This window comes from Nothoprocta perdicaria, unplaced genomic scaffold (assembly GCF_003342845.1).
Source record: "Nothoprocta perdicaria isolate Ctin4 unplaced genomic scaffold, notPer1 scaffold_88, whole genome shotgun sequence".
Classification (NCBI taxonomy): domain Eukaryota; kingdom Metazoa; phylum Chordata; class Aves; order Tinamiformes; family Tinamidae; genus Nothoprocta; species Nothoprocta perdicaria.
This window is the reverse complement of record NW_020456176.1, coordinates 359,150-373,331: the sequence shown is the minus strand read 5'-3', so window position 1 is coordinate 373,331 and position 14,182 is coordinate 359,150. Positions and strand designations below refer to the sequence as shown.

Genomic DNA, 14,182 nt, shown 5'->3' with positions numbered 1-14,182 from the left:
ATCTGACAAAGCTCTGAGCAACCTGGTCTGACCTGCTGGCCCTGCTTTGAGCCAGAGGTTGGCCTGGAGACATCCTGAGGTCTCTGTCAACCTGAATTAATCTCTCACGTGCATGGTAGACTGACATCTACTGCAAAACTCTGTTATTAGAACTGCCCCAGACTACAGGTAGGATAGTAGCACCTATGGGAAGTAAAAAAGGATTTCCCTTGTCGTATGGCTACTATGGGAAGCAAGTTATAGAAGAGTGGTATCAAATGTGGAAAACAGATGGACCTGATAGTGAATTATGGTAGTTGGAGATAATGGTAAAAGTTTTGATTCGCTCCCCCCACCTGACTGATGCTGATTAAAGTTACTATGGCATGAGAGTTTGAGGCAGGCATCAGGATAGCCTGGTAGCATGGCTGTACCTCACTGTCAGGAAACCTGTCACTGTTTTGGAGTATGACACACTCCACAATTTATTCTGCCTGTAACTTGATCACCTTCTGTATACCCTCTGGTGCCATGCAGAAGATGAGAAAAACCCAGATAATGCAGCTGCTTCTGCAAGGCTAATCTGCTCTCTAGACTCCATAACAAATGAACAGGGTTTCCTTATCAGCAATGATAGCCACCACAGATGTACATAAATCCCTTAAATCAAGCTGATTTTTGCTTACCTTTACTGCTTCACAATTTAGAGCAGCCTCTTGCTTGCCTGTGCTTACTTTGTTTTCGTGTCCATTAGTATCAAAGTCTTAAAAATATCTTTCGCCTACCCCTCTGTCAAAGATTTCCGTTATGTTTTCTAATACCTCATTTGGTAGACTCAGCTCTGGGAGTCTTAAGCTGAAGTATTTAAAATATTTTTATGCAGTTTAGATAGTATGTGAAGGTTACTTGAGTTAATCATGAGTTCAGAAATTTACCTGAACCAGGCTTTGATTGCCTGCTGTCTTCCTAAATCTGCAATAACAGGAGAAAAATAATCTTTAGATAAACCACTAATGTTCTTCAGTGTTAAGTTCACAAAATTATGTGCTTTCAGAGTTGTTGTCCAGTTATTTCTGACCGCTACTCAGTGTTTTTCCAGTTCGAAATATAAAAATTCTGGAGAGGATTCTATGTTGTCTTTTCTATTATTTATGTCACTAACATTTGAGTTTTCTCCCTCTGAGTTTTTCAATTTCTGTCTGGAAAGCAAAAAGCTGCAATATGGAATTATTTCATCTGTTTCTTCAATACTATACCTTGAACTTCTGTGCTCTCAGAAATGGCATTCAGTTGATGCAACTGAAAACTTCTCTTTTTGCATTGTCCCAAGGGGCAATCTGTCTGATAGCTAGTTGCAGTGATATTTCTGCTGACACATACTGGAAGAGAAAGTGGTGGGATTTTTTTTTCCTCCAATAGCTGTAGTTCTCCATAATTTGTTAATGTGGATTCCTTGCCACATCTCAATTCTTCCTAATCTGTGGTAACCTCAGGTTTTGGCCTTTGGGGAGAACGGTGGCCATGTCTGTGTCTCTTATTCCATTTTACCTGTACTTTTCTAACAGAGACTGCTACCTAAGACAAATTTTACCTAATGAGTATGAGGCAAAGATGCATCTAAGGAGCTAGCCATATATTTCAATATACATGGTTCTCTGTACTGTTTAAAAATGTTGCTTTAGGACATACTTTTTCGAGGCCATCTATGTGATTAAGCCTCCCAAAGATTTCAGATTCTTCATACTGCTCACAACTGCAAGCTATTTTAGTCTGACACTGAAGCACTATTAATTGCATGTGTATTTTAAATTCACCCCATATCTTTTTATATTTTTCCTTCACATTCACTTACCTGTATGCTAAAGCATAGTGTTAATCTCTTTAATGGAGCTAATTACTAGTATTGGAAACAATCTTTTCCAATGAAGTCCAGCTCATGAAATCATACTTAGCTGTATGAGTCACCTGAGTACTGTGTTAGTAGAATCTCCTGATCTGATAAGTTAGCTACTTGTATAGAAAGTTATTTACTTATGTATTTACTTGTGTAATATGTTTGTAATGCCTGACCTGTATGATCCTTTTAAAATGATCATCAGTGTGCCCCTGCAAAACTGTTGGTGCATTAAGCAATAGAGCCTGTCTGAAGAACCGTATCATCAGTTGATGTTTTATAATGATACTACACCACATTTTTTTGTATTATATTAACATCTTTAAAAAATAGAATTATTAATATTTTCTTTTCACCTTCCAGTTTACCGTTTTTTTTACATTACCATTTTACCAGTTACTATTGATAGTCTTCATTGCCAAGAATCTGAACCTGTAGAGTTCCTACAAAAATACAAAAGGGGAGAGGGCCCTAAATAGAGAGTAACAGAGAAAGAAGGAAAACTATCTGATTTAGACAGAACTTTAAATGGAACAACTATTATTATAGTATGAAAAATAGGCTCCGAGAGACTGAACAGGCTCAGTCGATTGGATTTTTTGTTATGACTGTCAATTCTCGGCGTCAATGCTTCAATATTGGGCGTAGCTTTTTTTTTGTTTGTTTAGCTTTGCAATGTGTAGGTGACTTTAATATAACTACTGTAAGGATAAAATAAATATCAGATAATAACAGGCAGTCTGGTACTCGAGAATGCCTTAGAATTAATGTATTATATAATCAGTGTACACTGGAAACTGACTTGAGATGAGATTCTTGGTAGGAAAGAGGTTGTGGGTTTTTTTTCTCTTTCTCTCTGTAGCTTTACTACAAAGAGTAACGTACGTTATGTACCTCAAATCAAGAAAGCAGATTGTATTTATTTTAACGGGTTGTTATACTGCTGGGTGTACTACTGTGGGCTTTGAACTTGCCACCATAGACTAAATGAATTTAATCCTGATTGCTGTACGTTCAGTGAGAAACTTCATAGACAAATGGGCATCTTCCAAATCTTGGTTGCAGCTTTTCATTTGTGATGTCTTATGCATAACTATTTTTATAAAAAATAATTTCCTTTGATATATTTTTTAAAAATAGAGTGATTATTGCCAAAAAAAAAAATTGTAATGGCACATGTAAGTTGAGACTGATTTTTTTTGACTTTCATTTAATGAGAATTTTTATAGCTGCTTATTTTTTTCTGAGTGCCTAAATTTTATACTCTCGTAGATTTAATTTAGCGATGCATGTATCGATAAATGTTTCTTTGTACAGTCTTTCATGCTCACAAAGTGTTTGCCTGTCTGCCTCTCTAAACCAAGAGGAACACAAAGTTGGCAGAGTATTAAAAATTACTTTGATTTTCATATTTTCAGCTTTCCAGCTGCTTAGGCAGTGTAGAGTCCCAACTTAGTGATTAATTCACACTACAGAAATGCAAAATAATCTTTCATAAAGTGAAATAGGTAATACACTCAGTTAGAGAAACCAGAAAATGTAATTAGTGCATGGTAAATTTACTGCCGGACCATGTCCCCGCTAATGGACCAGAATTGCATAGCTTTTCTGTGCTTTACAATCAGCATATTACAGCTCAGGGATGTCTGCTCAAAATGTTTTCAACGCACTGTTGTAGCACTTGTATTTAACACAGCTTTTTTTCTCTTTTGTAAGGCGCCTGAACAGAAATAATCTTCAGCTACTTTCTGAGCTGCTCTTTCTGGGGACGCCGAAGTTATACCGGCTGTAAGTACGCACAGCCTAATAAGTGTTATGCTTGAAAGTCTGGGCTTGCTCTGTTACTGTGTTTTGTATTTAACCAGACTAAAATATCTTGGGATATTAATGATGGTTTGTTTAAGCTGAGTACTTTCTTATTTTATGAGAATTTTTTTTTTGTATCTTCTAGATGCTAATACTTGGAGGTGACAAAACATTATTTCACCCATTCCTGCTTCTGTAAATTAAGTCTTGCTGAAAAGAATGCTTCAGCTCTTATTTTCCTTTTCCTGTATTTGAGGGGGGAAACAAATAAATATATATATATATATATTTCTTTAGACATTCTGATCCAGACATACGGCAGTGTACAAGAACTTGGTATATTTTGGTACTCTGTTTTTTGTGTATGTACACACTGGATCAGAAAAAACTTGGGTAAATGTCAGGTTGTGGAGTTCTCTCCCTGATCCCCTCACAAAGACAATGAAGGCAGTAATTTAAACTCTCGGTGAGAGTGGGAAGAGTTTTTATTTAAGGTGAAGAGTTTAATTATCAAGTTGAGCGATGAGGTTTAGTTTGCATTTTTCTCTTTATTTTGGTAATGTTTTACATGTTTAAATGTGTTAACTCATTAGCTATTTTTGAGAATCCACTTATTTTGGTTGTAGTGTAAGCATGGGACAGTTCAGATACTGATTTTTTGGTGTCTTTTTACCTATATTCTCATTTATTGTAATAAAATATATTTCAAGGTGACTTTCGGTCATAACCTGTGGCATGAGAGACACAACCTGATATGCTTACATAGATTTTGAAAAGCAGATATGAATACAGACATTTTAAAAATTAGATACACTCATATACATTCTTTAGTCTTCAGGTGTTTGGTTTTTTTTCTTGGGTTTTTTTTTTTTTGCTGTTGTAACTGAATTTAGATGGTGAGAATAAGTATATTTCTTAATATTAACTCCAAATACATTGATTTGATTTTACTGACTCTTATTGTGTGTGTGTGTGTGTTGGGAAAAATGGTGAAGATGAAGGAAGATGGATTTTCTATGATTAATTTCTACTTTAATATATTTTTAGGAAGCGATTTCTGGTTTTCATGTTGCAAAATAATCTTTTTCCTCCTAGTAATAGGAAATGGCAAACTGAAAATGATTCTATTGTTGGTGTAAACATTTTAGTTCTATGCATTTTACTTTGCCTTTATTGTGTGTGTTTTTGTTTGTTTGTTTCCAAAACTTCTTGTAGATACAATGAATTATTAATTTGCTAGGCCAAAGAGTTCCTGAAGGCTTTTGCTCTGACAAACAAATATTTTTGTTCCACTGCAATATAACAATATACTCATATTAAGTTGTATATGTATTAACAATTCAGCCTTTTCTGTAATTTTCATTAGCAGTCATGGAGATATTACTTCCATGAGAGAAGAAAATGAAAGAAGTTTATGATAATATTATTATTCCACCTATAATACAATGATTGTTATCTAAATTCATATAAAATAGAAATGAGCCATAATTTGCAGGAAAAGAATGGATGAACACTTCAGGCAAAATTGTATTTGCACCTACTTAATTCAGAATTGTATATCTGATAAATGCAAGTCCTAAATCTATGATTTCTTTTGACATAAAGCATGCAATTGCTCATATATATGGTGGAAAGTAAAGAGATCACTGGCTTCACAGTATTAAATTTCCTCTGCCTAAGGGTTATTGTTGATCAGACCATGAAAGTAAGCGTCTGGTTATAATGTATTCAAGTTTAAAAGAAAATGCAAGTGATATTGAAAATCTAGGTTTGTTTAGCACAAAGTTTATGCTTAAGTCATCAGGGCAGCAAAGGAGTTGTGAGCTAAATGTTCTTGGTCAGCTTTCAGATTTTATTTAAATTGATCACTATGTATGGTAAAAATGATTAGTGTTTTTTTCTATGTGTGTTGTGTATGCTTATACATATAAATATACAATTCTTTAAGGAGAATTAAAGCTCTCTAAACATAGTCATTAAAATGTACAATATGCTTTAGTTTTTGTATTTATTTTTGGCATTTAGCAGCTAATCAAACCGAGTGCGCACTGCAAGTTTTCAACATACTACTGAGCTTCTGTGAATAATAATTACCATTTGACCCTTGGCTGTAAATGAGATGCCAGGTGAAGAAGCACATATGCTTGTTGTGTAGCTTAAATGCAATATAAAAGAAAGAGGGTACACTGTATATGAATTATGATTAGACACAGTTGGTTGCCGCCAGCGGCCGGCTATGCTTTCCCTTTGCTGTCTGCTCCAATTTCTCTTTGGACGGGTTGAGAGAGCACTGCATGTTCAGGTCAAGATGTTTGCCTAGAAATAGTAGTACAGTTGCAGCTGTGTTTGCTGGAGCAGGAGACTAGTTTAAATAGCATTACCATTTATCCAGTCCATTAACAGAACTCTGTAAAATAATACCAACTCTGCATAAACTACAGGACAGTGTAATAAAATTACAAGCACTTGTTGACAGATGGGAAGTGTAAGTAAAGAAAAGTGATAGGTTGAGAGTTTAAAAGACACAAGGCATAATTTTCTCTGTCTAAAGACGGTCGATTTTCAAAAATAATTAACTGAATTATTTTTTAGGTTACTTTCTTTTAGCTTTTCTACCATATTCTAAGAAAATGCCCTTTAGAATAAAATTGACTTTTCAAATCAAAACGTAAACTAATTACACTTAGGAGTTGGTCTACGTTTTGGTGTATTTTTCTAAAGGAAGTAGCATGTTGAAAAATATCATGAAGAATGCTGTAGGGTGTATTAATCTTATCTTGTAAGACATCTTTCAAAGAAAAATGTACTCTAACCTGTGTGTTTTGACAAAGTGCTGTTAATTTAGGTGCTCTAGCAGATCCCTCAGGATAACACAAGTCCTTGCTCAGCAAGTCTCTTTGGGAGAATGGTATGTGTTGTTTCTGGTGGCTTGTGTGCCCACTGCCACGAACTTGTGTGTGCCTCAGCAAGAATACCTTTGCTGCAGAGAGCAACTGCAGCCTCATGAGCCCTTGGCTGAGGGAAATGGGTTTTGACTTCTTACTTTGGCTGTTTCGATCACAGTTCGTTGACCGTCACTTGCTGCAGGATATCAAGTGCTGGACCCAAAGCTGTTTGAGAATGTGGTCTTAAATATACCTTCATTAGAGGCATGTGGAGGATATGGAATTCCCTGCAGTGTGTTTGTGCCATTGCATTTGAGTTCCTTTCACTGGGAATGCAGTTAAGTTACTGATCAGTGTGTTTTGTAAGTTAGGCAGTACTAGCTCTGAAAAAAACACTTGCTAGTGGATGTACACTTAATCCTCCAGTGTGCTAGACACCTTTTCTCTCTAATATAAATATATTAAAAGAATGTCATGCTTAAAAAATACCTCCTGCGAGGTGATGAGGAGGGAGTCTTAATAGTCTGATTAGAAAGCACTCAATTTTGAGATATCTGTTAGTGACTTAAAGCTAAGAATCTAAAGAAAAGAAAAAAAGGGGGTGGCAATAAAAATGTATATATGCTATATACATTTTTTGTTCCATATACATAGCCCAGGACAGAGCAGCAGTGACAACAACCCAACCCCGCATGGGGGGCCCTTGCAGAAATTCCTCCTGAATTAATTTCTGCCAGCTATGATTAAAGTGTGCGGCCCTGGATGTGTCAGACACCATAGTTCCCCGCTTCATTTTACTCTTGGCCTCTTTGGCCCCTGCCACAATAAATTGCACAATGGTCGGGCAGGAATTGCAGGTTACAGTTGCCACGGTTACCGTTGTCCGCTCGGATCGACATCATTACTCATCCGGCCGGCTCCTGCCGCCGCTGCGGAGCGGGAGCGCGGAAGGTGCCGCGCGGCAGCCGCGAAGTTCCCTGGCCACGGGCAAGCCTGCGATTGCATCGTCTGCGCTGAGGCCCTGTGAGCTGCAGGGGTTTTCCTTCCTCCCTTGGCAAAGGCAAACGCAAATCAGAGACGACAGTATGGAGAGAGAGAGAGAAAAAAAAAAAAAAAAGAGGATTAAAAATAAGGTTAAACAAACAAAAAAAGGATAAAAGAGAACTTTAGAAATGTTTTTGACTGCTGTGTCTCCTTATTGTGTTTGCTGCTTAAATAGCTTACACTTTTGTTATAGCCTTTTTAGCTCTAACTGTGGCAAGCTACCATAATAATTTGGTAGATGAGATCGTTTGTGCATTTCACCCTGGATCCCTTCTAACAACTCGGTGGTGAAATCTCCTTAGAGTGTTGCTGCTTATCCGCCAGCCTTCGAAAACACTCATTCCCACTGCTAACAGGTGGCTGTGGAGCTTAAAAATCCAGTGAGGGGCACAAGTGGGTTTCCCTTATTTGAAGGCAATTAGTAGGGAATCTCTGCGCTTTGGGAAAGCCAATGGTTAAAGGAACTGCTGAGAGGTAAGAGCAATTGCTGGGTGTCCACCGCTTGTGCGGCAGTGACAGCCCAGTGCTCTGTGCCGTGGGGTCGAGCATCAGGTCTCTTCTTAGAGCAGCAGAACTTCACATCCATGTGAATTCAGAATTTAGCAAAACTTGACTTCTGTGATTGGTTTCATTTTTCAAAAAATACATCCTTTGGTGCATTATAGCAGTTTTCATTTTCTTGTATAATAGATTTGAATATTTTAAAATAAAATTCATCATGCTAACATGGTTTCTTGTGTTGTTCTATCACAGCGATTAATTTAAAATATAGGAATGTTTGCATTGTTTTAGTTGGACAAATAACCCTCTCAGAAATAATAAAATTGTAAGTTTTTAGCAATTCTAGTATTAATTAGGCTTTAATTACTAGAGTTGGTATGCTGACACTATTTTTTAACAGTGACTATAATTCTTAGAAAATGTATCTTTCAAAATTTTTATTTAATTAAGATACAATGCAAAGTAAATGTGTAAAATGACTGTACAATTTTTACTGGTATTGTAATTCAGTAATTAAAAGGAAATCCCTAATATAATAAGCTAGATTAATTACTACTTTCTTGCAGCGTGAAAGCACCATTATTATGACTTGGCTAAATCTGCACACTGCCACTAACAAAAGGTCTTATGGCACCAATACAGAAAGTTTTTAAAGCGAGTTTGGCTCACTAGGCTGCAAGATCACTGTTAGTTACAATTTGGTGAATTTTATTTTGCTAAAATTATAATCTATAAAGGAAGGACTATTTGGAAATGTAAGAATTGATAGTATGAAAGTTGCAAGAGGCTTGCTAAGGTTCGTTACCTCAACGAAGAAACTGAGGAACCAAAATAAGTGGTGTTCACAGTGCTACTTTTAATATATATTTATACATATATAATATATGGTTTTTCACTTGGATTTCATTGTTTTTCCTGCCTTTTGCTGTTTTAAGTTATTAATCTATAGGCTTTTTATGAGCTATGCTTTCTTTAGTATTTCTGTAGCACCTAGCATGTACAGGGAAAAATGGTTATGTGAAAGCTTGCCTTATATACCAAAGGCAGGTTAAACACAGATGCTCAAAGAAATAATATGCCTTTTTTTATTTAGAAATGTTTTGTTCTTGTGAAATTGGTCACTCAAGACATGTTTATATTTTTTATTTCTGATATAATTTGCAAGTATCTTTTAGTGTGTGTGTACGTACGTGTGTGTGTATGTTAGTTGGGCAGGTGGGTTTGTTTGTTTGTTTTTTCTTCAAGGGATAAAGTGGTGGGCTGAGTGAACTCTGCTACCAGGCAAATTATTATGTCCTGACATAAACTGCTTTTATCAAACTTTCACTATTTCAGCAGGTTGACATCTATGACTTTTCAGTATAACAAGCATTCCAAAACTGTTTACTCACCTTGACATCATTTCCAAATTAAGGTTAAAACACCAAGCAAACATAATATAAACATCATGGGCTAACATAAACATCTCTGGTATTGAAAATATTTTATGCTGTTAGCTGTTGGTATTTAAATATGTCTAATGAGAAAGCAAATTAAGCTATTAATTAAGCTTATTATCTCAAGCTATTGCAGTTTTGGAATAACTTAAAATACCTCAATTACTTTGAATGCCACTATATTATAAAAATGTAAAAATATAAAGATAATAAAGATGTAAAGATATAAAGATTATAAAGATGTAAAGATGGCCTGGCTAACCTGATTGGAACCAAGCATAAATAATTACCCACAGTGTTTTTGTTCAGGTGCTAGCTGACAAAATACATAATGGAGAACTGTTTTTTTTTATGCCAGATTTAAAGTAACTTGGTTTGGGTAATCTGTAACCACATTAGTGTCCAGTCTGAATATGTTCCTGGATTGTTCCTGTGGGGTTAACCTTGAAAGCTTTGGTAAACTGTGACATAGGAAACCTTTTAGGCAGGAGTTAAGTAGGAAACTGAATCTCGGTGAAGGAAGTAATGAAAAGTAAAAAGGCATGTCGAAGGAAATGCCATTATTATGTGGTGCAAAAATGTGGTGTGAAGTGTTATAAAGAGGACATCTGTAAGTCTCTAATTCCATGGAGTGAGCATTTAAGTGCAGCCATGTCATCCTGATTTAACCAAAAAAGAAAAAAAGGAAAAAAAAAAAAAAAAACCCAGGCCAAAGGAAAATGCAAGAATATAGAGACTTTTCCTTATGACCATAGGTTTCTTCCACTAGTGGAAGATTAAAGCCTCAAGGAACTGAATAGCTGAGAAAAGTCCAAAGAAAAGTTGATTGCTTCCCTTCCAACAGTTCCAATTGATTGAAAAAAGCCTAATTTAAAGTTCTGTTTGTTCTGTGTCTTAAACCATCAGAATTTTCTTTTAGAACTGGGGGAATGCTCTGGAAGAGAAAGAATCTAAGGATAAAAAGTCATTGCAGGCCAACAATTGTTCCTAATCCTCACAAAATGCTGGAGAAATTAAATTTATTCTTTATTGCTCAAAGTGTTACCTAGGTCACTGGGTGATGGGAAAATTGAACTGGAAGTCGAGTAGGCACAATCTTTGTTTTGTGTCTAGATGCTTAACCTTAGACACGACAAGGCATCTTAGTGTGTTGTGGGAACTTGGTTCAGAGTATTAACACCAGGACGTTTATTACCCTGGATTTATAATAGGCTGTGCTGTCAGTAGATGAAAATGTTGTGTTTACATTTCAGTGTTAAATGATCATTTAATTAACACCTAAGGAGGGGAAAAAAAAAAAGAACAAAAAAAATTGTGAAATTCTTAGCGGCTTTTATTGTTGGTTTCCTTGGAGGTTTTAATACCCAAGTTGCAGTGCAATTGCTTCTACAAGTGCAGCTAGAAAAGACATTTATGAATGTAGTCAAGAAGGACAGACAGTTTAACCCCTGTTGACCTTTCATCCTGAATGTTGATTTATATAGCATTTTAAATGCATCGAATTTGTTTTAAAGCTTCTCTGAAGCAACATACATAGAGTTCAAGCAACAAATGTATTTTTCCTGTGTAAAACGTTTCCCAATATATACATTTTTATAGAAGAATTGGGGGTTTTCATAGAAAATTGCTAATGTAAGTAGAACATACTGACAGGCATGTTATAGCATTAAAAGAAATAACTGAAAATTCTTTAGCCAGTCTTGTGTTTTCCTGATAGGAGTATGTAAACTTTCATGGGGGGGGGGGGGGGGGGGAAGGCGTTCTGAAACAGACAATATATTGTGCTTTGATGGTAGTAGCTACTGTCTGAATTCTTCAAAATTGGCTCTGATGGTAGGAGCTATTGTCTGAATTCTTCAAAATTGGCAAGGGAAATGGCATTACTGCAAAAATGCATAGCCGTTTTAGCCAGCACGGATCCACTTTCCTGTGTTCTATTGTATCAAAGCAAGTCAAGGCTATCTAAAAGCTTTAATTTGCCCCTGGTCCTTAATAATGCTGTCTGTTGTAGTACTGATCTACAAATGCCTTTTCTATAATGTTGGTCTATAAGGCATGTTTGAATAGTGTTTTTTTGTTTGTTTGTTTGCTCAACCTAGAGCTAATGCTACTTTGTAGCATGCTGTACTTCGTTAAAGAGCAGCTGCTCTTCAGCCGATCTATTTTTAAAAACACTACCTGTAGTAAAAACTGAAATTGCAGCCAGGTCTAGAGATTGCTGTTATTTTGGGGGAGTTTTTAGTGGTCTTTTCAGTCAGCTCTGCAGGGGGAGTGGAAAGGTGAGGGGAGGAACAATTTTACAAGTTTGTTTATTTATATGTAATTAGGCAAGATAGCTTAAATCACTTATTGGTTGACTAACAAGTGTTTTTTGTTGTTTTTTACTGATAATCATATCCTTTGCACATGTCAGTAAATGAGTTGCAAAGCTTAATCTGCTGATACAATAAACATTTTTCTCTACACAAATGAGATTAGACATTGAGTAGTTTAAGTCTATATCTTCAGATATAGATCTGTTAGTCAGATATATTTGCATTTCATTTTACCTAAAATCTTTGATCATTTATAGCTAAAGCAGTTTATCAGCATTCATACAGTACACTCCTTTCAGTTTTTGGTAGAAATTTCACCATATCACTTCCTCCCAAAGGTGCTTCTCGTAGTACTAGGAATAAAAGGGCAATTTACCCTGTACCAAGCTGGGATTACTCTCCCTTCCCAGGGCTGTCCTGGTGTAGAGCTTGGAGACTTATCAATCTAGTGAATAATTAAGACAAGGAATGGATGCAGGAAGCCCTATGCTGAACTTTGTATACATGAGGAGATAGTGTACATGAGCAGGTAGACTTTGAACCTGTGTGGAATTCAAAGTATCCTGTGTACTAGGGCGTATAGATTATTTAAATAGCAATTGAGGGGGTTGTATTTTTGTTTTTTTTTTTCTCATTATAGTAAACCAAGTGCAATGTTTGGCCTGAAAGAGCAGGGCTTCAGTGAGACCCGTAGCCAGGAACATGCAGGGCTGTTGTCTTGTGCTGTGTGGCTGCTGCTGGCACTGTGGTCTGGGGTGGTGGCCCTATTCAGGAGAGGCCGCATGTGAATACCAAGTGTTTCTCCTCTTCCAGCACTTGAAGGGATTGCTCCACCGTGCTGTGCTGATCACTGTTCAGGGAATAAAGCCTGGAATTGCTGAAGGCTTTTCATCATTTACAGCCATGCACAGGTGCAGGCCTTGAAGAGCATGTAAAGGCCATATGCAGGAGGCTGCTTTCCATGGCCCTTAATCTTTAGGGCAAAGAAAAAAAGGGGCTGAGATAGAGAGTAAATCTCTGATTAAGTATTCCTCGAGGATTTATAGGGTAGTGAATATGAGAAACAAAATTCTGGCCCTTCCCCCACCCATTTCTCCAGCCAGTTCAATGATTTTTTTTTTACGTCTTTTTTTTTTTTCTTTTTTTATTCTTATCTTACATGTCTAATCCTTGCAGCGGTAAGGAAAGGTAGAATGGAAGGTAGACATGATGGCTGTGGATCAATGCTCTTACTCCTGGTACTTTTCACAGAATCATTATGGTTGGAAAAGACCTTCAAGATCAAGTCCAACTGTAAACCCTTCAACATTGTCTGCCAAACCATGGCCCTAAGTGCCTCATCTACACACTTCTTGAACCCTGCTAGGGTCAGTCACTCAACCACTTCCCTGTGCAGCCTATTCTAATGCTTCACCACTCTTTCCATGTAGAAATTCTTCCTAATGTCTAACCTGAACCTCCCTTGGTGCAACTTGTGGCCAATTAGTTTCGTCCTGTCTATAGTTATTTTGAGACGTGATTGACCCCTTCCTCACTACAGCCTCCTTTCAAGTAATTGTGGAGAGCAATAAGGTCTGTGTCTCTTCTTCCCCAGACTAAGTAACCCCAGCTCCCCGAGCCGTCCCTCCTAAGGTCTCTGCTCCAGCCCCTTCCCAGCTTTGTTGCCCTTCTTTGAACATGCTTGAGAACCTCAATGTCTGTCTTATAGTGATTTAGAGATGGGAGACATAAGTCTGGGGAAAGGGACAGAAGAAGCCACATTTTCCCCTTTTGTGCATTCTTGTAGGAATGGGTGGATGGCCCGAAGAGATTTAGGTAGTTGACTGACCTCAACACTTAAAATCTTAGGTTAGGTAAAACCCAACAGAAGGGTAGGAAAGATGGATAGCAGCTATCTAAGCAAAGGGTTATTTTTAGAAGCTTGTTCTCAGAGTATAAAGACAGAAAAGGCTAAATAGAAAAGAGTGTGAATGTGTATCTGTCTTAACTATAGTAAGGAAAAAGTTTGGAAAACTTCACTGGGTGTGGCTGAGTTAACAATGCAAATGAAGGAATGCACACACACACACACACACACACACACACACACACACACACTTGTTTACTAAGTTGGTATGTGTGGGTTTTAACAGAAACTCTTGTGAAGTGAGAGCCTACCTGTACAGGAGTGCTTTGTTTCTGGACCTTCACTGTTCATGTTAAAAGTGCAGGAGCGAAAATTCAAGTGACATGCAGAATAGAGAGATGTTTTTCAGGGGTAGGGGGAGAAATTATACAGGCTTGGGGGAAATATGCCATTTCTTTATCTAGGAAAAAATAAAA

The 14,182-nt window shown here is 36.9% G+C and overlaps 1 protein-coding gene across 2 annotated transcripts in view; it reads left to right on the top strand.

Annotated features, from left to right (window-relative positions):
- Window positions 1-14,182, top strand: part of SLIT2 (slit guidance ligand 2) — a 236,730-nt gene that overhangs the window by 14,574 nt on the left and 207,974 nt on the right. For both annotated transcript variants that reach the window (XM_026052373.1, XM_026052374.1), the window contains exon 4: window positions 3,590-3,661. In XM_026052373.1, coding sequence (XP_025908158.1) covers window positions 3,590-3,661 — 72 coding nt within the window. The remainder of the gene's footprint in view (window positions 1-3,589; window positions 3,662-14,182) is intronic.